This window comes from Dendrobates tinctorius, unplaced genomic scaffold (assembly GCF_039654945.1).
Source record: "Dendrobates tinctorius isolate UK_male_01 unplaced genomic scaffold, ASM3965494v1 ptg000075l, whole genome shotgun sequence".
In the NCBI taxonomy this organism is placed as follows: Eukaryota; Metazoa; Chordata; class Amphibia; order Anura; family Dendrobatidae; genus Dendrobates; species Dendrobates tinctorius.
This window is the reverse complement of record NW_027361743.1, coordinates 55,658,777-55,684,048: the sequence shown is the minus strand read 5'-3', so window position 1 is coordinate 55,684,048 and position 25,272 is coordinate 55,658,777. Positions and strand designations below refer to the sequence as shown.

The following is a 25,272-nucleotide window of genomic DNA, read 5'->3' as shown; positions in this document are numbered from 1 at the left end:
CCAAATCATACAGTGGTAGATGTGTGAAGCGGAGGTCACATTTTAAAATCTTCTCAATGTACCTCTATGGGAATTCAGAAAGAGGCTGTAGCTTTGATCTAAGACCCATAGACATGTATTGAGAAACGTGACTTCCAGAACATATAGTTATCCAGCGAGTTACGAAAGTCCTTCTTTGGGGATGAGACAATTGGAGAGCTGAAAGCAGATGATGACTCTGACCGGTGAGTGTGTAACTATATGCTTTACACTTAAAAACATGATCCCTAACAAAGGGATCGAACTGAAAAAAAAACCTGCTGGAGTATTGCTTTAATGTAATTCATTAAACAGTTGCAGTTTTTATACCTTTTCAGGTTGTGATTTTATCCTTGTGAAAATGTAAGGGAAATCTGTCAACATGTAGTTGATTCCTAATCTGACAGCAGCTATGATGCTAGTCACTTCTCACGGCCAAGACATGAGTCAGAATGGTCGCGGAGTCCAAGGTCAGAAGCTAGGAGGGTATGTCATAAACAGAAAGAAGAGACAAAAGCGTGGTCAGGTAACGTTCCGAGGTCAGAGTACCGGGAGGATAACGGCCCAGAGCTGAAGGGGTTGAACAGATGGATGGTCAGAACGATGTCCAAGGTCAGGCAACAAAAGATCATGCTTACAGAACTCAAGGCACAGGAGCACAAACCTCACAAGCTGAATGTACGTCTGGCAGAGGTCTGGGAGAAACAGCTCAGTTAAAATGCATGGCAATCACCTGGGATAATGAACACTTGGAAACAGCTGACGCCTCCCAGTCTCAGATTGGATAGTTGAGCTGTCAATCAACACACTTACAGCTCAAAACGCCCCTGTACGAGTTTGAATGGCCAAGCTGTCAATCAAACTAATGACAGCTTTCAGCATACCCCTATACCAGATTGGACGGCCGAGCTGTTAGTAACTGCACCCCAGACACAATGAGGGGTGGAACTGTGGCAGCAGCATAATGTAAAGACAGAAACTTTGATTCCAGTGATGTGTCACTTACTGGGCAGCTTGATGTAGTTGCTATAAATTAATTGTTTTATGCTGCCATGTAGTCTTCCATCTTCATCAACTCTATATAACCCTTCTCACTCCGTTGATTAGTAGCTTTCTGCCCAAGCACAGTGCACACAGAAAGCTGCCAATCAGTTATAGGGGTTATACAAAGGGGTTATACAGAGCTCAGCATTGAGAGAACTGCTAGATCTGTAGGGGATAAAACAGTGATTTTTATCAAAACTGCAGCAAGCAGCCCAGTAAATGATATATCATTGGAATTAGGGTCTCTGTCTCTACATTATGTTGCTCTCAGATGAGGGATGAAAAACCTGGTGACCAATTCTCTTTAAGACCGATACCAGAGATGATTCTCTGCAAATTATAACGTAAAATCTTCGATCTGTGATGCTATATTAACCATTGCTATGCAATACAGAAATACACAATCTTATCTACTGTATAAGTTGAAGAATTTATAGCATTTTGAATACAGGTTAAAAGTAATGACTTCAGTTAATCATCGTGATACATTGTGTAGAATGTAAAACAATTTATATGCACTGAATCAGTCACCTAGAACAAATGTTAGACAGCCGCAATTTAAACTTGGCCATACATTAGTAATACATTACTTAAAGGGGTTTTCTAGCCACATAAAAAAATACTGGCAATGTTAAAACAACAAAATGACCAATACCTGCCATTCTAATTCCGACTCTTACCTGGTCTCCCTCTGTTCATTAGATTAGATGACACCAAAAATATTAACCAGGTTTATAGTGTTTACATATAAAGATTCATTGTAAATTACATGTAAACAAATATTTATCATCGCAGCATTAACACCGGCATGTGCTTTATTGGTCTGATGGCAAATCTAACTGGTTGTAATTTATTAACTTATCCTCTCACAATCTGATAGCTTTAATAGCTGTGCTTGAACTGAGCGCTTCTGGTTAGTTAATGAAACTGGTGTGGCTTCACTTTCTGTTGTCACTTTGGATGCTGGAACATAACAGAAAAGTGCTAAATCTGAGAAAGCAAAACATAAATAAAAAATATGATTGATGATCTTACGATTTACTAATATATGGTCAAGTTTAGTTTTTAAATACAATCCTATTCAATGTATGGAACATCACTCACTTTTTATTAAACTTTATTCCAACCTTCCTATTAATACAAATTCCAATATGTCCAAGAACAAAACTATCCAGTCCACCATTTCACACCCCTGAGGAAAGCGAGGAAGAGGAAAAAAATATAATCACTTCAACAAATGTAGCCCTTTAGGCTGGTTTCACACAACTGTTTTTTTTTCTCATATATGGAAAAATGTTTGTGTTTTTTCGGTGCCATGGATTTTTGGGTCAGTTTTTAGCAGGGCTGTGGAGTCAGTAAGCCAAACCTGCGACTCCGACTCCTCAATTTCCCTTACACCGACTCCGACTCCACGACTCCGACTCCACAGCCCTGGTTTTTAGAATCCTTATTGAATCTATATTTCTCTTACAAAGAATTTTTTTTTTCTATCTATGCCTGCCAGATAGACAGTGAAATATGGACGGTACATAGATGACATCCGAGTGTTTTTCATTTCTTTTCACAGTGTCACTGACCTTCATTGACGAGTTTGCTCCTCAAAGTAGGAGGTCTCCATTCTTTTTTTTGGACAATCATTTGGTAAACATACAAAAAGGCACATTCATGGTTAGTACACAAGTACAACTAAAAACTGATGCATTAAAGGTACTGGCATCAACAAAACCCATATTGATTGATCTGAACTGGGGAACTTTATTAAATTCTCATAGTTGTAAAATTGATGCACAAGTTGAACCTGGATGTCAAGTGAAAGTTCCTGTGGGGAAGCCAACCTCATAACAAATACCAACTTTCAGAAATAAGTCTGGCTAATCAGCTTCACTTTCCCTACGAAAAGCATATGATCCTTGGCCAAGACAAGACTATAAAACCTTAAAGGGTGTGAACATTGCATTGCCAGAGTGAGAATGACTACCATCTGCCATGACAATAATTACATAACTTAGCTCCTACCTGGGACTATGTGGCATAAGCCTCTTCTGTCAGAGTAGTAATGAAGGAGCATGGTCCCATCACTCATCTTTTCCACTCGAAAGGATGGAGCATTCATTTCCTGTAGACAGTACAATAAATGGATATGTTGGACCGACAAAAAGGATTAGCTTATCTATGGTACTTTGTCATTACTTAGAAAGTACATCTCCCGACAGCAATCTAGTATTGTGTATTGTTATTTTTTTCATTTAATCCCTGCAGCATTGCTTTACAACCTGTTTTTGCATGCAGTTTTACGGTACATCTGTTTTCACTGAAGAATAAAAGTAAAATTGTCAGAGCCCACGTCCCTCCCTTTAATGTGGGCTCTGACGCTGAGCTGTGTGTAGCAGAGCCAATCAAAGTACTGCAGCTTCTATTCTCCCATGGAGACTCTTGAAGCATGCAAAAAGTAAAAAAAAAAAAAGTTTTTTAAAAAATATTAAAAATATAAAAAACTATAAAAGTTCAAATCACCATCCTTTCGCCCCATTGAAAATAAAACAATAAAAAATCAAATATACACATATATTTGGTATCACTACGTTCAGAATCGCCCTATCGATCAATATAAAACAAGAATTAACCCGATCGTTAAACGGATTTAACGAGAAAAAAAATTCAAAACATCAGAATTACTTTTTGGTTGCTGCTACATTGCAATAAATTGCAATAACGGGCGATCAAAATATCATATCTACACCAAAGTGGTATCAATAAAAATGTCAAAATGGTATCAAGAAAAATAAGCTCTCACCCAGCCCCAGATGACAAAAAACGGAGATGCTGCAGGTCTCGGAAAATGGCGTCTTTTTTTTTTTTTTACCAAAGTTTGGATTTTTTTTTCATCACTTAAATAAATAAGAACCTATACATGTTTGGTGAATATGAACTCGTAATGACCCGGAGAATCATAATGGCAGGTCAACTTTAGCATTTAGTGAATATGGTAAAAAAAAAACTATGGAATTGCACTTTTTTTTTGCAATTTCACCGCACTTGGATTTTTTTCCCCATTTTCCAGTACATGATATGTTAAAACCAATGGTGTCGTTCAAAACTACAACTCGTCCCACAAAAACCAAGCCCACAAATGGCCATTTTGACTGAAAAATAAAAAAAGTTATGGCTCTGGGAAGAAGGAAATTAAAAAACGAAAACGCAAAAACGAAAATACCTTAGGTCATGAAGGGGTTAAGGCTTATATACTCATTGGGTTTATTTAACCCTTTTAGTTGCTCCAACAAGTTAGTTTGAGGTTTTGCTCAATTTATATTTATTTTCTACAAAAGGCTGTTTAGTAGTGATGAGCGATTATGCTCATTACTTTAGTTTTCTGAGCATGCTCGGGTGTTCTCAAGTATCTTGGGCATGCTCGTAGATTAGGTTTGTGTCTCCACAGCTGCATGATTTGCGGCTGCTATACAGCCTGACCTTTTATTTGCCTTTGATCATCTGTTTGCCTAGCCACTTTGTCTTAATCCACTACCTTCTTGGAATTCTAACCCTGGACTGTAACCTGACTCCGCCTTTGCCTCATCCCTCTGTTTATGATATACTTGCCTAGATTTTGACCTTGGACTTCCTCACCTCACAGCTAGTCCATGAGTAGTGACTAGCGTCACTGTCCAGCTCCTGAAACAGGCATCACTTATGACTCTTCATATGAGGGATGGGGGAGAGACTGTGGCAGTGACTACAGTCTCTGCCCCCTGAAGACACTTCATTTGAGTATCCCATCATGCAGTGGGGATTCTCAAAATGTCATCAAAAAAGGAAATAGTAGATATTTTTAAAATAAAGCAGTCAGACAGTGTAGTGAGGGAACAGTAGAGACTACATTAAAGTATATTAGAAAATAGATTAGATTAGCATTTAAATAGATAGGCATTTAGGAATTTGTATTTTGGACCACCCATTTAAGGTTAAAAAAGCAGAGGTTAATCAAGTCCATCCTATAATCCTACAGTATAATTCTTAAAAAAAAATTCCATTAACCCCCTTCACCCCGAAACGTGTTTTCACCTTCCTGTCTAGTTCAATTTTTTCAATTCTGACCAGTCTCACTTTGAGGTAATAACTCTGGAACGCTTTAATGGATCCCACTGATTCTGAGATTGTTTTTTCATGACATATTGTACTTCATAATTGTGGTAAAATTTGTTCGATACAATTTCTGTATTTTTGAAAATATTGGAAATTTGGCAAAAATATTGAAAATGTTGCAATTTTTGAAATTTTTATTTTTATGCCCTCAAATCAGTGAGTCATATCACACAAAATAGTTAATAAATAACATTTTCCACATGTCTACTTCACATCAGCACAATTTTTGAATGATAATTGTTTTTTTGTTAGGAAGTTGTAAAGGTTAAAAGTTGACCAGCAATTTCTCATTTTTCCAACAATATTTACAAAACCAATTTTTTTTAGAGACTACATCACATTTAAAGTGACTTTGAGGGATCAATATGAGAGAAAATACCCAAAAGTGACACCATTCTAAAAACTGTTCAAAACCACTAACTTTTTTTCACAAAAATTTTAGTTTATACCCAATTTTTTTTGCTAATTTTCACAAGGGTAACAGGAGAAAATGGAGAAAGATTGCTGTGGGATTTCTCCTGAGCATGCCGATACCCATTTTCACAAGGATAGCAGGGGAAAATGGACCCCAAAATTTGTTGTGCAATTTTTCCTGAGAATACCGATACCCCATATATGGTTGAGAAACTGCTTTGGAGGCACAGTGCAAAGCTAAGGGAAGAGGCGCCATATTGGAGTTCAGATTTTGCTGGACTGGTTTGAGGGTGTCATGTCATATTGGTAAATCCCTAGAAATGCCAGAACAGCAGAACCCCCCATAGGTGACCCCATTTAACAAACAGCCCACTCAATACATTCATCTAGGGGTGCAGTGATCATATTGAAACCGCAGGTGTGTCACAGAATTTTATAGCATTGGGCAGTGAAAATCAAATTACATTTTGCCACCAAAATGTTGTTGTAGCCCCAGATTTTCACACTAGGAAATGGGTAAAAATGGGTAAAAATGGTACCAAATGTAGAAATACATCATATATGGCTGTACAGTACTACTTAGACACATGACGAAACTTGGGAGGGACGGAGAGCAGATTTTCCTAGATTGGTTTTGCAGACTCCATATACAGGGCACCTAAATGCTAGAAGAGAAGAATATCCTCTCAAGTGACCCCACTTTGGAAATTATACCCCTTTGAGAATTTATCTACATGTGTAGTGACGATATTGATTCCATGGGTGTTTTCCAGAAATAAGCAGTAGTGGATGTTTGTTTGAGAGTCCAGCTCACCCACGTCTGTTATGATTAAGGGCGTCTAGCCAGAAACGCGTAAACAATGTTCTGTTGTCTGAACAGCACTCAATAAATCACCAGAGCACTTCAGCTGGATCATTTCTTCTTTTATTACAGTAGTGGATGTTGCTGTGTCAAAATTGTAAACTGCCAGTGTAGTGTACCCAGTAAGTTGCAGCTCCCAGTATGTTGCAGTGCCCAGGTCATGCTTTGGAGACATGCATGACCTGGGTACTGCAGGGGGGTTGGACCAGATGACCCAGGAGGTCCCTTCCAACTCTACCATTCTATGATTCTATGACTATATGATTCTATGCATCTGTAAATTAGGTGGGCTGTTATCGCTACAAAAATGCCAAACATGTGGACGCTAAATGTCATTTAGGCAAACTCTAGGACTCAGAAAGGAGAGGACATTTGGATTTGGAGTGCAGAATTTGCTGAATTTCTTTTGGGAGGCAAGGAGCCATAGTACTTTTCCAGAGCCTTTCTAATACCAGTAAGTTGGAAGCCTCCTGTATTTCCTTTTCAAATTATGGTCCTGGATGGACACTTTCTTCTTTGTGGATTGAGTTGAAGCTTTTATTGCGAACATTTTACATAATGTTTGGGATCGCATTTATCCAGCGCTCTGAGCTGAGCACTTATATCATGGTGTCCATCTAAATCTCCGAGTGATGTGATTCAGATGAAACTCACTAAAATGAGTAAGCAGAGTTACTCTGGACTCCTTCTGGCCTTTGCTCAGCATCGGCCTCTTCAGACATGCACAAAACTAGGGCCGATGGCACTTTTATGCACACCTAAAGAGACAGAAACCACTGGATCACACGCCAAAGTCCATAGTGCCTCCATCTGCCTCATTATAGGGAATCTTTCACCAGGGGGTTCCATCTGAATCACATATTTCAGAGATTTACATGGAAACCCCAGTGCATGCGCTCAGTGTAGATTGCAGGATAAATGTGCACCAAGCCTTACTGCGATCTTTGGGAAGCAGAAAGGACAAATCAACAGCAGGTGAAGAATTGGTTTTATTTATTTTTTGTGCCGTTCCTCCTGCAGTATATGTGATTAGATGACTTTATTCTTCTGCTCAGTGTGATTACAGCGTTACCAGATTTATATCATTTTTTTATGTTTGGCTGCTGTCACACATTAAAAGATGCCTATTATTTGCATCCCCATATTTAAATAGCTATAGTTTTTCCATATTTCGGCTGACAAGATGACATTTTCAGATATACCATTTTTATTTACATTTGTCTTTTTGATCACTTTTTATTCCACTTTTTTTTGGCGGTATGATAAGAAAACAGTTTTTTGCCTCGTTTTCTTTTTTTACGGTGTTCACTAGAAAGGTTAACTAGTGGGGCAGTTTTATAGGGGTTATTCCAGATGTGACAATACCAAATATGTGTACTTTTTATTGTTTATTTTTGTTTTAAATAAATAGATGTATTCTTTGGATTAATATTTTTTTTTTCTTTATTTTGTGATTTCTTTTTTTAAGATTTTTACAATTTTTTTTAACTTTATTTTACCTTGTTCCAGGGAGGGGCATCAACTTTCTCTGCCCTGATCGCTGATGTAATAGTCTGCAATGCTTTTGCATTGCCAGGCATTAGCTCAGTGTCTCACAGGCAAGAAGGAGGTGTGTCAGGCGTGTCACGTTGTGCCAAAGGGAGCAGAGATGTTGCTCACTCCCTTTTCAATGCCCATCGATATCACTGTCACTAATGATAGCAGCATCAGAGGGGTTAAACGCCCACAATCGGTGCTAGCACTAATCGTGGGTATTGCAGGAGGGTGTCATCTCTCATATAGAACAGACACCTGCATTTGAACGTGGCGGCGCTCAGCATGTGCCCGTGCGATCGGCAAGCAGTATATATTTGACGGTTTCAATAACAATGCTCCCACAGTGAAGAGGTTCAAATCAAATTCTTTATTAACCCCTTCACTACCTTTGATGTACATGTATATCAAGGTAGTGTCCTTGCCTTTGATGTGGACTTGTACGCTGATCCCAATTCTTTCCCTGCACTTGATGGCTGACACTGCTAGACTAGACTTTGGATTTCAAGGTCACAGTCTGTAGGAAGAGTGGAGAGGCCACAATCCAAGCTGCTTGAGGTCTAGTGTGAAGTTTCCACAACCAGTGATGGTTTGGGGAGCCATGTCATCTGCTGGTGAAGGTCCACTGTGTTTTATCAAGACCAAAGTCAGCGCAGCCGTCTACCAGGAAATTTAGAGCACTTCAGGCTTCCCTCTGCCGACAAGCTTTTCTTTTTGGAAATGGAAATTTCATTCTCCAGCAGGACTTGGCACCTGTCCACACTGCCAAAAGTACCAATACCTGGTTTACAAACAACATTATCACTGTGCTTGATTGGCCAGCAAACTCACCTGACCTTAACCCCATAGAGAATCTATGGGATATTGTCAAGAGGAAGATGAGAGACACCAGACCCCACAATGCAGATGAGCTGAAGGCTGCTATCAAAGCAACCTGGGCTTCCATAACCCCTCAGCAGTGCCACAGGCTGATCACCTCCATGCCACGCCGCATTGATGGAGTAATTGATGCAAAAGTATTGAGTGCATTTACTGAACATACGTTTCAGTAGGCCAACATTTTGGATCAAACTGGTGTTATAAAGTATTCTAATTTACTGAGATAATGACTTTTAGGTTTTCATTGGCTGTAAGCCATAATAATCAACATTAACAGAAATAAACACATGAAATAGATCACTCTGTTTATAATGACGCTATATAATATATGAGTTTCACTCTTTGTATTGAAGAACTGAAATAAATTAACTTTTTGATGATATTCTAATTTTGTGAGAAGCATGTGTAGCAGGGCTGAAGCACTGCTATGTATAGCACAGGTGATCAGATGATCGAAGTTCCAAGTCTCCTAAGGGGACTATTAAATAAAGTAAAATGTTTTTTAAAAAAATTTTGAAATACAGTACAGAACAAAAGATTGGACACACCTAGAGTTGAGCGACTTTTGGTTTTTTAGGGTCGCGTTTCGTTTCGTGAAACCCGACTTTTCCAAAAGTCGGGTCGAGCAAGATCGTCCGATTATAGGGAAAAGTCGGGGTCGTCCCGAAACACGAAACCCAATGTAAGTCAATGGGGAATAAAAGTCGGCAGTGAGAGGAGGACAGGAAACACACCTACAGTGCCCATTTGAATGCCAAAAGCATCAATTCTTCTTACTTAAGCTTGTCAACCTTAATTAACTTCATAATACAAGTTACGCACTGAAAAATGGGGGTTATTTGGCTAAAGTTGTGGGGGGGGGGAGGGCTGGCTGCAGGTTTTCATGTGCCCTGGGCGAAAGAGCGCCCCTTTAACACATACCACAACTCATCATGCTCCGATACGGCAGAGAAATAGCGGTATAGTACAATGAAAAATACCTCACTTTTTACATCTCATGACGAGGCCCATCTATTTCTCCATACAGAATCATTGGTCCCATATAATGTTTGAAACAGTATATGATGAGCTCCACATAATGCTACAGTATATGTTGGTCCCCATGGATGAAGCTCCACTGTCTTATGGGCCCAAATAATGCTCCAAACATAATGGGCCCCATTTCTAATGCTCTAGTGTATAATGGGCCCTGTAAATGCTGCTCCAGTGTCTGATGTCCACCTTTGGAATGTTCCAGTGTATGGTGGGCCCCATCTATCATTCTCCAGAGTATAGTGCTCCCCAAAAATTGCTGTCCCAACATTGAAAACAATCAAATAAGTCTCCTCGCTAGGGAATCCCTGTACTTGTCTGGACAGGTGCTGTAGCTTGCTTAACAGCTCGCCAGCCGTTCTCACGCCCAGTATGGATTGCACGTGATTGCACAAAGGTTAGAAAGGGTACCGTATCCCTGGATAACATGTATGGATAGCGTACACATTCAAAATATATGTCTCAGGAGGCAGGCTCAGATGGTGTCAGGCCCAGTATGGATTGCACGTGATTGCACAAAAGTTAGAAAGGGTACCGTATCCCTGGATAACATGTATGGATAGCGTACACATTCAAAATATATGTCTCAGGAGGCAGGCTCAGACGGTGTCAGGCACAGTATGGATTGCACGTGATTGCACAAAGGTTAGAAAGGGTACCGTATCCCCGGATAACATGTATGGATAGCGTACACATTCAAAATATATGTCTCAGGAGGCAGGCTCAGACGGTGTTAGGCCCAGTATGGATTGCACGTGATTGCACAAAGGTTAGAAAGGGTACCGTATCCCCGGATAACATGTATGGATAGCGTACACATTCAAAATATATGTCTCAGGAGGTAGGCTCAGACGGTGTTAGGCCCAGTATGGATTGCACGTGATTGCACAAAGGTTAGAAAGGGTACCGTATCCCTGGATAACATGTATGGATAGCGTACACATTCAAAATATATGTCTCAGGAGGCAGGCTCAGACGGTGTCAGGCCCAGTATGGATTGCACGTGATTGCACAAAGGTTAGAAAGGGTACCGTATCCATGGATAACATGTATGGATAGCGTACACATTCAAAATACAGTATATGTCTCAGGAGGCAGGCTCAGACGGTGTCAGGCACAGTATGGATTGCACGTGATTGCACAAAGGTTAGAAAGGGTACCGTATCCCCGGATAACATGTATGAATAGCGTACACATTCAAAATATATGTCTCAGGAGGCAGGCTCAGACGGTGTTAGGCCCAGTATGGATTGCACGTGATTGCACAAAGGTTAGAAAGGGTACCGTATCCCCGGATAACATGTATGGATAGCGTACACATTCAAAATATATGTATCAGGAGACAGGCTCAGACGGTGTTAGGCCCAGTATGGATTGCACGTGATTGCACAAAGGTTAGAAAGGGTACCGTATCCCTGGATAACATGTATGGATAGCGTACACATTCAAAATATATGTCTCAGGAGGCAGGCTCAGACGGTGTCAGGCACAGTATGGATTTGACGGCCCAGATTACACAGCGGAGGAGCAGGGAGAGGTAAAGATTGCAAATGCTGGGGCCCTGCCCAAGCAAGGGGGGCCCACTCGTGGGCGTCGGTACTGGCACTGGGCCCCTCATAGTACAGCGGTGTGTCTGACGGCGGGTGTGCACCACCACCGTCAGAGACACTTGATTGCACTATGAGAGACCCTGTGCCAGTGCCCGCGCCCAAGAGTCGGCCTACCCACCTGTCCAGGGCAACGGCACTCGCACGGTGTCGTGCGGTAGGTGGTGACCCCGGCCATGGGGGGGGAGGCAGCACAGTTAGGGAGTTTTAGAAAGTGGCATATGTTGATGTTGGACATTCAGCTGATGCAAAAGGCGAAATAGGTGAAGTACCAGGAAGAGGTGGACCAAAGCAAGCCATTTTTCTGTCACCCTATGTGTCATCAGGGGAAGGTGGGACAAAATCCTTGGAAACCCATGCGTGGTTCATTTTAATGAAGGTTAGATCATCCACATTTTGGGTTGACAGACGGGTCCTTTTTTCTGTCAGGATTGATCCAGCTGCACTGAAGACTCTTTCCGATAGCACACTTGCAGCTGGGCAAGCGAGCTCCTGTAAGGCATATTGGGCCAATTCAGGCCGGGTGTCCAGTTTAGCGGCCCAATAGTCAAAGGGGAATGACCTGTGTGGGAGAACATCGATATGGGAGGAAAAGTAGTTTGTAACCATAGTTGACAACTGCTGTCTCCTGTCACTTTCCATCGATGCAGTATTACCAGTTGTGTGAGCGGTATTTGAAAAATCAGTCCACAACATTGTCATGAAACCCCTGTCTCCAACGCCACTTCTGCTGTGTGCACCACGAACACCTCTGCCAAGCTGCCCCCGGCCCGTACGGCTCGTGTGAGAACCATCACCGCTGCTGTGTGCTGGGAATGCCTCAAGCAACCGATTTACCAGAGTTGCTTGTTTATTAGCCAATATTAGGTCAAGGTTCTCCTGTGGCATGATGTTTTGTAATTTGCCTTTATAGCGTGGATCCAGGATGCTGGCCAACCAGTAGTCGTCATCGTTCATCATTTTGGCAATGCGGGGGTCCCTTTTTAGGATCCGCAAGGCATAATCTGACATGTGGGCCAATGTTCCCGGTGTCAATGATGCACTGCGAGTGCTGGGTGGAGGAGCACTTTCTGGCAAATCCACATCCCTCCAGTCACGCACAAACCCTGTACCAGACCTTGCCACGCCAACATTTTCACTTGCCCCTCGAGATGCATCCTCCTCCCCTAAGTAATCATCCCCATCATCCTCCTCCTCCTCCTCTTCTTCCTCCAGCTCGTCCAGGAGAGGTCCCTGAGCAGACAATGGCTGAATGTCATCAAGGATTCCCTCCTCCTCTTCCTCCTCATCAACATTGGCTGCAGACGCCTGCTCCTTAAGGTGCGTCAAAGTTTGCATGAGCAGACGCATAAGTGGGATGCTCATGCTTAGGATGGCGTCGTCTGCGCTTACCAGCCGTGTGCATTCCTCAAAACACTGAAGGACTTTACAAAGGTCTTTCAGCTTCGACCACTGCACGCCTGTCAACTCCATGTCTGCTCTCAAAGTGCCTGGCCGTGTATCCTCCCACAAATGCATTATGGCCTGCCTCTGCTCGCACAGCCGCTCCACCATGTGCAGGGTGGAGTTCCACCTTGTTGCAATGTCGATAATGAGGCGGTGGTTGGGAAGGTGGAGCAATCGCTGCAGCTTCTGCATACGAACGGAGTGTACAGGCGACCGGCGGATGTGCGCGCACAGTCTTCGCACCTTCTGGAGCAGGGCTGTTAACTCCGGATAATTTTTGAGGAAGCACTGCACCACCAGGTTCAAGGTGTGAGCCAAGCAAGGTATGTGGCTGAGTTTTGAAAGGGCTATGGCTGCCACAAAATTACGGCCGTTATCACTAACTACCTTGCCTGCCTCAAGATGTACACTGCCCAGCCATGACTCAGTTTGTCGCTTCAAGTACTCGGCCAGCACCTCGGCGGTGTGTCTGTCGCCCAAACACATCATCTGCAACACAGCCTGCTGCCGCTTTCCACTAGCTGCTCGATAGGGGGACACATTGTGTGCAACAGTGGCAGCTGCAGATGGAGTGCTCGTACGACTGCGCTCTGTGGACGAGCTTTCGCTTCTGGAGGAGGAGGAGGAGGAGGAGGGTCGAACGCCTACAGCCAACTGTTTCCTATACCGTGGGCTAGGCAGCACTGTCCCACCACCGCTGTCCCCTGTGGACCCTGCATCCACCACATTAACCCAGTGCGCAGTGATGGACACGTAACGGCCCTGGCCATGCCGACTGGACCATGCATCAGTTGTGAGGTGCACCTTTCCGCTCACTGACTGCTTGAGTGCATGGACAATGCGGTCTTTCACATGATGGTGGAGGGCTGGGATGGCATTGCGAGAGAAGAAGTGGCGACTGGGTAGGTCATAGCGTGGTACTGCATAGGCCATGAGTTCGCGGAAAGCTGTGCTTTCCACCAACCGAAAGGGCATCATCTCAAACGAGATTAGTTTGGCAATGTGGGCGTTCAAACCCAGTGTACGCGGATGAGAGACTGAGTACTTTCTTGACCTACTCATAGTGTCTGGGAGGGTGAGCTGGACTTGAGAGCTGCATATGGTGGAAGTAGCGGTGGACAGGGCGGACTGAGAGAGGGTTGATGATGGTGATGGAGTTGGTGTTCTTTCTGATGGCCTAGAATCAGTCTTTCGTTGATATAACAGTGGGATTCCCTGACTGCTGTGGTCTTGCAACGACACCTCAACATTTGCTGCTGTGCTAACCGGTGGACTTACAGTGGGGGAAACAATGTAGCGTTGCTGACTACCTTCGTTGTGATCAGTTGCACATGTGGCACTTGAGGTTTGGTGTTGTGTCCATGCTTGCAAGTGCATGCTGGTTAAATGTCTAAGCATGCAACTGGTATTCAAATTTTTCAGATTTTTCCCTCGGCTAAAGGTCTTTGCGCACTTCTTACAGATAACCTTGGCCTGATCATGAGGATTTTGTTCAAAAAAGTGCCACACTGCACTCTTCCTACTTTGGCAGACATTTTGCGGCCTAGCACGCTGTGATCTTTTGACCCTCTGGACAAGCTGTCCAGCAACTCTTTTGATGTTTGGAACCTGTCTTTGGAGTGCTCCGGGCCTGCCAGATAACAGCTGTTGCGATGTCGATGTCTGCTGTGGATGCTCCTCATCTGAGCTATTGGAAGCAGCACCCTCTTCCCCCAATGGATGCCAATCTGGGTCAACAACTGGGTCATCCATCACCTCCTCTTCTATGTCATGTGCACCTTTCTCTGTGTCACCGTGTATGGTGGTATAGTGTGCGGGAAGGGGCACCTGAGTCTCATCAGGGTCAAAATCTGGCTCTGTACACTGCGAGGACAATGTAGTGCTCTGAGTGAATGTACCAGCAGAATCATCCATCAGCGGCTGTGCATCAGTGCACTCCATGTCAGATTCATCTTGGCCTGGGTAATTCACCATTTCACTTGATAATCCAGGCATGGTATGTGAAAACAGCTCCATGGAGTAATCAGTAGTATGGCCTGCGTCATCCTTCAATCTTGGTTGGGGTGAAGGACACAAGGAAAGGTGTGGTTCATGAACATGAGCCTCCAATGACGACTCAGTGCTTTTACTTTTTACAACTGAAGAAGAGGAGGCGATAGAGCTGGAGGCTGAGTCAGCAATGTGAGACAAAACTTTTTCCTGATGCTCTGCCTTTAAAAGCGGTTTGCCAACTCCTAGAAAACTAAGCGTTCGAGGCCTTATGTAGCCAGACGATGACGCAGGGTCAGCACCTCCTGCATTCGGTCCTATTTTGCTCTTGCCACTACCATCAGATCCACCACCAACACCATCATTACCAGCTGCCAACCCCCGCCCAATTCCACGGCCTCTTCCACCAGCCTTCCTCATTTTTGGTAGAAATGTAGACAAAATCCAACAAACTATATAGTAATGTAAAACAAGGTACAAGGTGTCTATAGGACAGGGGAGATTTAGAATTTCTGCACACACTTGTGGACAGTGGACACTTTTGGATTGTGTGAGGCCCACTGATATCTGAGCGCTATGTGACAGGCTCGATGGCACAGCTGCCTGTGACCAAAGTGACGAGAGGATAATGGAGATTTTGAATCTCTGCGCACACTTTTGGACACTGGACACTTGTGGATTGTGTGAGGCCCACTGATATCTGAGCGCTATGTGACAGGCTCGATGGCACAGCTGCCTGTGACCAAAGTGACGAGAGGATAATGGAGATTTTGAATCTCTGCGCACACTTTTGGACACTGGACACTTGTGGATTGTGTGAGGCCCACTGATATCTGAGCGCTATGTGACACGCTCGATGGCACAGCTGCCTGTGACCAAAGTGACGAGAGGATAATGGAGATTTTGAATCTCTGCGCACACTTTTGGACACTGGACACTTGTGGATTGTGTGAGGCCCACTGATATCTGAGCGCTATGTGACACGCTCGATGGCACAGCTGCCTGTGACCAAAGTGACGAGAGGATAATGGAGATTTTGAATCTCTGCGCACACTTTTGGACACTGGACACTTGTGGATTGTGTGAGGCCCACTGATATCTCAGCGCTATGTGACACGCTCGATGGCACAGCTGCCTGTGACCAAAGTGACGAGAGGATAATGGAGATTTTGAATCTCTGCGCACACTTTTGGACACTGGACACTTGTGGATTGTGTGAGGCCCACTGATATCTGAGCGCTATGTGACACGCTCGATGGCACAGCTGCCTGTGACCAAAGTGACGAGAGGATAATGGAGATTTTGAATCTCTGCGCACACTTTTGGACACTGGACACTTGTGGATTGTGTGAGGCCCACTGATATCTGAGCGCTATGTGACAGGCTCGATGGCACAGCTGTGACAAAAGTGACTAGAGGATAAGGGAGATTGGATTGGTTTTAAAAAAGCAGTTTGCGGAGCAGTGGGTAAACAGCAATGCCAGCGTGTCAGGAAGCCTTAAAAGGCAGCCCAACAACCAACACCACTGATACACCACAATATAGCCTCCCCTTGCACTGCACACACAGTGACTTGTGTGTTGTGCAGGCCAAATCGCTAGCAGCAGAAGCAGTTTTTTGTCTTCTTCCCTGCCTAATGCTCTCCCTACAGAATCAGCAGCAACCTCTCCCTATACTAAGATCGGCAGAAGTAAGATGGCGGTCGGCGTGCACGCCCTTTTATACCCCCTGTGACGCCCACCAAAGCAAGCCAATCACTTGCATGCCCTTCTGAAAGATGGTGGTGACCCGTGCCTAGGTCATCACGTTGCCCACAGTGTCCGTGGATCCTGATTGGCTGAAAAAGAGCGCAAAACAAACTTTTGAAACGCGACTTTGGCGCGTAAGTCGCCGACCTCGTGGCCGACCTCATTCTAGGGTTGGGTTTCGTTTCATGAAACCCGACTTTGCCAAAAGTCGGCGACTTTTGAATTTTTTCGACCCGTTTCGCTCAACTCTAGACACACCTTCTCATTCATTGTATATGAAAAAAAAACACAGACGTTCAAATCAGCCCCATTGAAAATAAAGCAGTTAATAAAAATACACATATTTGGTATCGCCGAGTTCAGACATGAAACCCCACAGTTAGGTATATTTTGATCACCACAACATTGCAATAAAATATGATATTTTGATCCCCTCTTATTGTATCATCCCCAAGATGGTATCAATAAAAATGTCAGCTCAAGGCACAAAACAAAAAATAAGCCATTACCTAGACCAAGGCAAAATTCCATCTGTATTCAGGGAAAATATTCAGTACTTACTACAATTATGACAATCAAAATAAATCCCTGGATACAAATTGTATCAGCAATAATCTAACACTTGTAACTTGTGAAATTTTAAGGGAACCAGTCCCTTCTTGAAACTGTCAGCCATCACAGCATCATGTTATTTGACATAGTAGTATATTATGTAAGGAATTACCTTATAAGAAAGCGTCAGGTAGCTATGAAGAGCGTCAAGATTCTCAATAAACTCCGTTAGATTCCCTCCCAAAGTTCGTAACATTCGATCGTATCCAGACTGCTTACAGAAGGAGAAGAAATAAGCTCCAAATAACTTAAGCACTTCTTCCTCAGATACATCTGTGAAACAAAGAATAGCATAAATAATAGCATAAAGTGAACATAATTACACAAAAAGGGCACATAGGTATAAGTGAAAAAAAATTACCTTAAAATGAATCTGTCACCAGGTTTTTGCCACCTAATTTAAGAGCAGCATAATGTAGAGACAGAGACTCTGATTCTAGTGATATGTCTCTTACTGAGCTGCTTAGTGTAGTTTTGATAAAACCACTCTTTTACCTGCTGCACATCTTTCAGTTCTCTGAATGCTGAGCTCTGTATATTCCCGCCCACACCATTAATTAGCAGCTTTCTGTGTAGACTGTGTATAGGCAGGTAATTACCACTAGTGGACTAGTAACCCTGCTGCCATTTAGTTCTTCATACTCATGAGTTCTGTCCCACCACTGATTGGCAGTTTTCAGCCTACGAATAATGTACACAGAAAGCTTCCAATCAGTGATGTGGGTGGGTTATACAGGGCTCAGCATTCAGAGAACTCATAGATCTGCAGCAGAGAAAATAATGATTTTATCAAAACCACACCAAGCAGCTCAGTAACTGACACATAACTGGAATGTGGATTTCTGCCCCTGCATCATGCTGCTCTCAGATGGGGCAGAAAAATTAACTGGTGACAAATACCCTTTAACCCCTTTCTGATATCGGACATAATATTCCATCCATGTCCCTGGGCTTATTTGACCAGAGACGAAATATTATATCTTCGCGATCACCCGAGCACATAGGGGGTGTGCGGGCGATATCTGCCGGGTGTCAGCTGATTCTGACAGCTGAAACCCGGCACTAAGTGCCAGGAGCGGCTCACAGGCCGCTCCCAGCACTTTAACCCCTGAAATGCTGTGATCAAACACAATTGCAGCATTACGGAAGGCGACAGAGGGCTAACAGCCCCTCTGCCTTTGGATCAGAAACCCCGCGGCGTGACACGGGGTCCCGATCATTGCCATGGTGACCCGACGCCGTCATGATGACATCAGTTCACAAGACCTACCAAAGAGGGTGATCATGCCCAGTGCATGATAAGCAAGTTTGTCTGTCAGTGCAGAGCTGCTTGATCTCCATGCTGCAGAAGCGATCTGCCTGCAAAAAAATGATTGTTCTATATTGAGACTAAGCAAAGTAAAAAAGTTAGAAAAAAAGCTAAAAAAATGTTTTAAATAATTGTAAAAATATTTGAAAAAAACAAAAATATTAAAAAATTCAAAAGATATTGTATATCTAAATAAACATTTCAAATAAATAAAGAAAAGTGCACATATTTGGTATCACCACATTCACAATGACCCAGTCTATAAAACTGTCCCACTAGTTAACCCCTGTAGTAAACACCATAAAAAATAAGTAAATAACAAAAACAAAAAACAATGATTTATCATCATACCGTTGAACAATAAGTGGAATAAAACACGATAAAAAAGCGGATATAAATAAACATGGTACAGCTGAAAACATCATCTTGTCCCACAAAAAACAAGCCCGCATACAGCTGCATCAGCAAAAAAATAAAAAAGTTATAGGTCTCACAATAAATCAATGCAAAAATAATTATCTTTTCTATAAAAGTTTTTATTTTATAAAAGCGCCAAAACATACAAAAAATATAGATGAGGTATCGCTGTTATCGTACCGACCTGAAAAATACAACTGCCTTATCAATTTTACCACACGCGGAATGGTATAAACCCCTCCCCCCAAAAAAAATCTTGAATTGCTGGTTTTTGTTCGGAATAGAATGCAATCAAAAAATGTCATGTGCCCGAAAATGGTACCAATAAGAATGTCAACTTGTCCCGCAAAAAACAAGCCATGACATACATGTCTCTGTGGGCCAAAATACGGAAAAACTATAGCTCTCAAAATGTGGTGATCCAAAAACTATTTTTTGCAATAAAAAGCGTATTTTAGTGAGTGACAACAGCCAAACATAAAAACTAAATATAAATCTGGTATCGCCGTAATCACACCAACCCAAAGAATAAAGTCGCCTAATTATACCACACGAGGAACGTCATAAAAAATAAATAAAACCAATTCTTCATCTGCTGTTCGTTTTTTCATTCTGCCTCCCAAAGATCACAGTAAAGGTCGGCGCACATTTATCCTACACTCTGCGTTAAGCGCTTACACTGGTTTTTCCGTGTAAATTTCTAAAATATGTGATTCAGACGGAACCTCTGGTGGAAGATTCCCTATTTATTTTCAGATAAAAAGCATAGACTCAGGAGAGATGTGTGAACTGTGGACAACGGCCGTTTCACGCCAACTGCGCTTCAACGGGTCCCGGAGTCAGGTAACAGGAAGGTCGAACTAAATACACTTGTGGGGAAGGTGACTTGACGGACAGACGTGACTGGTAGTAGGAGGGGATTGTTTGTGCACTAGAGACGGAGATTGACAGGATAGAAGGGTGACAGCTGGGAAAGGTGGATAGGAGAGTGCAGAACCTAGAAATGACCACAAAATGGCAGAGGGGAGTAGCTTAGGGCTTAACATCAGCTTACGGCTTGAGAAACGCTTAGCCATGGGGGGCGGGGAGATAGGAACCCAGGAGGGGAATTCCCGGTGAGAGAGGGGACAAATAGGACTGGTTGGGGTTCCAGGGAGGCTAGTCCCGGGAGGAGCTCGGTAGAAGACGGTGAAGAGAGAAGAGCTCGACCAGGGGACGGACAACAAAGAGACAGTCAGGGGGGTGGCTGTGACCCGACGGACCACAGGACAGACGAGGCCCCGGGTGTACCGATTGGACGACAACCTCGGGCAGGTGAAGTGCTGGGGGTGGATTGGTCTAGGACAGCCCCAGCAAAAGATCCGTGAGGGACATTACTTCGACTGGTGCAAAGGTGCAGGTACCCGGGCCTGGAGACAGAGAACTGTAAAGAGGCAGCGGTGCGTGGTTGTGGTCGTCAAGAGGACGACGAATAAATCCGGAAATGTTACAACTGAAATCTGTCTCCGCCTCGTCCTTGCATTGCCTGGTGTCTGTGTCATCCGGACAGTGTAAGCAGTGGTCCACCCCCCAATCCCGGCCCCTATCACATTTTGGCGTAGTCGGCAGGATCACCACCGCTAAAACGACATCTTCCGCGGCAGGCCTGAGCCTGAAGAACCCAAAAGGACTCGGACTGCTCCCCTGTGGATTACAAATACCAGTGGATTACAAGACTGCTCACCTGGGGATTATAAATTGGAGACTTTGTTCCGGATCATCGCTGCCATCACAGGATCCGGGGCGGCACCAGAAGCTGTCCAATATGGCTGTGGTACTCCAATGCCGGGGAGAGGCCCGGGCATTTGCAGTTGTTCTGGATGGACTGGGGCCATCTCCAAGGTACCCCCGGGGGGAGAGGTGTGCGTCTGGAGACCGCCGCCCCCTCATACTGGACCCCGGCAGATGGGTGGAGAAGTCGGCCATCGCCCCACCCAGGAGCGGGAGTGGCCCAGGAGGGAAGACCGGCTGTGGCTGCTTGGCGCCATTCGATTGTTGCCCACCGGACGTGATGCGACTCTGCAGTTGCCGTGGCCTCGGATGCCTGGAGTGGCGGTGGCGTCGGGAGGTCGAGTCTCGCTGGGAAATCTGCTTTCTGGAGTCATGGACAGTCCTCAAGACATCGGGCGGACAAGAGGAGCGACTGCAGGCCCTGTGGGAGCAGCCGCCGAAGACGTCACCTGGGAGCCTCCCCGCGGGACCCACGAGCCTGGAGGCTAGCCTTTCCGGACGGCGGGGTGAAGATCGGAGGCTGCGGGAGGAGCCGCGGGGTGACGTGTTGGAGGCTGCGGTGCCGGGGAAGGTGAGAGTTCCCCCTGGCTCTGCAAGCGGCCCCCACCGCCTGGCCTCCCCGCGCGGCCTCCTGCGTTGCTGTAGGCCCAGCTGCGGAGGGCTCCGTGGCCTCAGCTGGGCTGAACGGTGCTTCCGCCCATGTCCCCGAGCCACCGTGCCTGGCGGCACCACGTCCGGTGTCGCCGGTGCAGAACCAGCCCGCGGCCGACGCTGCTGCGTTCCACCTGCCAGCAGCGGCCTATCCCCTGAAGCTGGCCGCCACTCCGTCCCTGACTCCGGTTGCGGCCTGCCCCACGACCGCATCTGCGTCACCCCCGAAGTCGGCCGCGGCCTGCTTGTCGGGCCCTGCGGCCTACCCATCGGGAACCACGGCTGCCCCTGCCCGCCGCCCGGCCCCAGCGGCTGCTGGGCCACCGACATCTACAGCCGCCTCTGCCCCACTCTCAACCCTGGCTGTGTCCCGCCCACCGGACTCCAGGGCCTACACTGGACCCTCCGTCTGGGTCGCGGAGGTCATACGGAAGAAAAAGGCCAGGGAGTAGGAGGTCTGGAACCTGCTCCATGAGAGAGGGGAGGCTGGCATGGCGGCTTCACGATCTATGGGGCGGCTCGTGTACACCAACCTAGAGAAAAGATACCGGTTCATTCGGGACCTCGCAACCGGCCAGAAGGTGTACATCAACGTGACCTCCATCCGTCACGGCTGGGCGTTGCGAGAGGGGGACTTGGTACCGTACTACAAAGAGTACTGTCCCCGCGGCTACTATGCGGTAGCCGTAATTGCAGAACCCGAAGGCCACGAACCCCCGTAAAAAGGACCCCTAGAGACACTCCCTGCATCCCGGAAGCTCCACAGCTGTGGGGCCCCTTGCTGCCGGCTATCAGGAGATGGCCCGGACTGTCGGGATTTCGCTGCACCGTTGTGCAGGCCACGAGGACAGTTTTCCGTCCAGGTTACAAAGAATGTTTTTATATTGTTTGATCTTTTTCTCCTGATATAGCGGGGATGCGGGGAAGGGAGTATTAGTGTTAAAGGGAGGGGGAGTATTTGTTTTAAAGATGCTGTGGGAAAATATTGTGTTGGAAACAATGTTAATGTGTTTGAAAAAACCCCAGAAAAACAAAAAAAAAAAAGAGAGAAAAAGGGGTTACTCCGGTTGAGTAACTCTTATGACTATTAAATTAAAAGTAATAGTATGTTAAGAGATGATTTAGTGAGTAGTGTGTATAACAAATAAAAATGTGTGTAACAGGTTCCGGGTACGGGGTAGATGCGACGAAGACGCCGACCATGACTCTTTTAAGTGAAGGACGAAGAGAGGAGGGATATCGAACCAGACAGTGGTCCGTCAGTCAGGTCCCCGACACCACGGACACCCCAAAAGGATGGGCAGGCACCAGTGATGACCTGGTAGGCAACAGGCCTCGGTCCTGGCATTCCGGACAGCTGAAGGCAGTAGAAGGGGAGAGCAGTGGGAGGTGCACGCAGTAGAGTAGTCCGGGTGGACCTCGCCAACCTGAAAAAAGTTGTCACGTGGCGAGTAGCAGTAGGCTGCTCAGAGCATGGTGCTCCCGGTTTAGTTCGGCCTCCGTGGGCAGCGGATTTGGCCCAACGACCGGTCCGACAACAGACTGTGGACAAGCTTCAGAACGACGTAGGTAGGGAGTACAATTGTCAGGACGACAATGGACAAAGGGAGGAGGAGTGTGGGGAAGGTGACTTGACGGACAGACGTGACTGGTAGTAGGAGGGGACGGTTTGTGCACTAGAGACGGAGATTGACAGGATAGAAGGGTGACAGCTGGGAAAGGTGGATAGGAGAGTGCCGAACCTAGAACTGACCACAAGATGGCAGGGGGAGTAGCTTAGGACTTAACATCAGCTTACGGCTTGAGAAACGCTTAGTCATGGGGGGCGGGGAGATAGGAACCCAGGAGGGGAATTCCTGGTGAGAGAGGGGATAAATAGGACTGGTTGGTGTACCAGGGAGGCTCGTCCCGGTGAAGAGAGAAGAGCTCGACCAGGGGATGGTCAACAAAGAGACAGTCAGGGGGGTGGCCCTGACCCGACAGACCGCAGGACAGACGAGGCCCCGGGGGTACCGATTGGACGACGACCTCAGGCAGGTGAAGCACTGGCGGTGGATTGGTCTAGGACAGCCCCAGCAAAAGATCCGTGAGGGACGTTACTTTGACTGGAGCAAAGGTGCAGGTACCCGGGCCTGGAGACAGAGAACTGTAAAAAGGCTGCGGTGCGTGGTTGTGGTCGTCAGGAGGACGACGAATAAATCCGGAACTGTTACAACTGAAATCTGTCTCCGCCTCGTCCTTGCATCGCCTGGTGTCTGTATCATCTGGACAGGGTAAGCAGTAGTCCACCCCCCAATCCTGGCCCCTACCACACACTCACAGGTGTGAACACACCTCCTAGTTACTGACACCTACTCCCACTTAATAGAGTGAACAAAATTTTGAATATACATATAATACAATTAAAACACAATAACTAAATACAGAAAAACACCTAGACACTGTTGATATCATTATAATTTTTACAAGAAAACAGACATATCAATTTTTTTATTTAGTCCTAGTGGTCCTGTGGCATTAGACCGCAGAATCCATCTGGCTTCTCTCTGTAGGAGAAGTCTGCGATAATTCCCTCCTTGCTGCGGTAAAAAAAACTCTCTCTATTCCTGCAAACAGCATCGATTCTGGGTTGCCCCCATGCACTTCTTTTATGTGATCAATCAAGCGAGGAACCCCTTTTCCAGAGGATATGGAGTAAAAATGCTCCCTAAATCGAACATATATGAATATTTAGTTATGCCTTTCAGCCTCTGCAATGCCCCCGCGGTATTTCAGGAATTTGTTAACGGTATCTTTCTGGATCTCTTATATCCCTGTGTCATGGTTTACCTGGATGACATCCTCGTCTTTTCTTCGGACTTACCGACCACAGGAGAAACGTACGCCAAGTCTTGCAGCGTGTGAGGGAGAATCGTCTATACGTCAAGTTCAAGAAGTGTATTTTCGAACAGACCTTCTTACCCTTTCTGGGGTATATTATCTCTGACTCTGGCTTAAAGATGGATCCTGAGAAGGTGTCCGCCATCCTCAATTGGCCGCAACTCCTTGGTGTAAGAGCCATTCAACGGTTCCTTGGTTTTGACAACTATTACAGGCAGTCTTTCCTCATTTCTCCTCCTTGACTAAGCCTATCTCGTCTCTTATCCGAAAAGAGGCTAGCCCTAATGCATGGACTCCAGAGGCCGAGAACGCTTTTCTAACCCTGAAGCAATCCTTCTCAACAGCCCCTGTTATTCATCGTCGGGAGGCTAGCAGACCATTCATTCTCGAGGTGGACGCTTCTTCCACTACAGTCGGTGCTGTGCTTTCCCAAAGGTCCTCTGCTGATTGGTTAGTTACCTGTGGCTTTTTCTACAAGGCGTCCTCTACATCAGAACGCAATTATTCTATTGGAGACCGTGAGCTATTGGCCATAAAGATGTACGGTCTCCTATAATTAATAACCAGGAAAGGCTAGGCAGACAGCTGCGGCTGATGTTAGTAGCCTAGGAAGGGGCCATGGGTACTGCCGCCCCAGGATAAAAACATCAGCTCTCAGCCACCCCAGAAAAGGCACATCTATAAGATGTGCCAATTCTAGCAAATAGCCTCGCTCTTCTCTCTTGCAGGGGTTGATGTTACCTTTCTAATGTTAAGTGATATCAAGCCCAGAGGTTAGTAATGAAGAGGTGCGCCCATTAGTAACCCCCATATATATTGCATAAAACACACACCCAGAATAAAGTCCTTTAATTGAAATAATTGCATGATGTGACCATACAGACTGATATCCAGCAGAGAAACTGAGCAGCCTCTACT

At 45.3% G+C, this 25,272-nt stretch overlaps 1 protein-coding gene across 1 annotated transcript in view; it reads right to left on the bottom strand.

Annotated features, from left to right (window-relative positions):
* The window catches only part of LOC141096602 (guanylate cyclase soluble subunit beta-2-like), a 91,997-nt gene that overhangs the window by 30,516 nt on the left and 36,209 nt on the right, over nt 1–25,272 (bottom strand). The window contains exons 5-6 of the mRNA XM_073583340.1: nt 17,440–17,600; nt 3,079–3,178 (exon numbers count right to left, since the gene is read on the bottom strand). Of these exons, the coding sequence (XP_073439441.1) occupies nt 3,079–3,178; nt 17,440–17,600 (261 nt within the window). The remainder of the gene's footprint in view (nt 1–3,078; nt 3,179–17,439; nt 17,601–25,272) is intronic.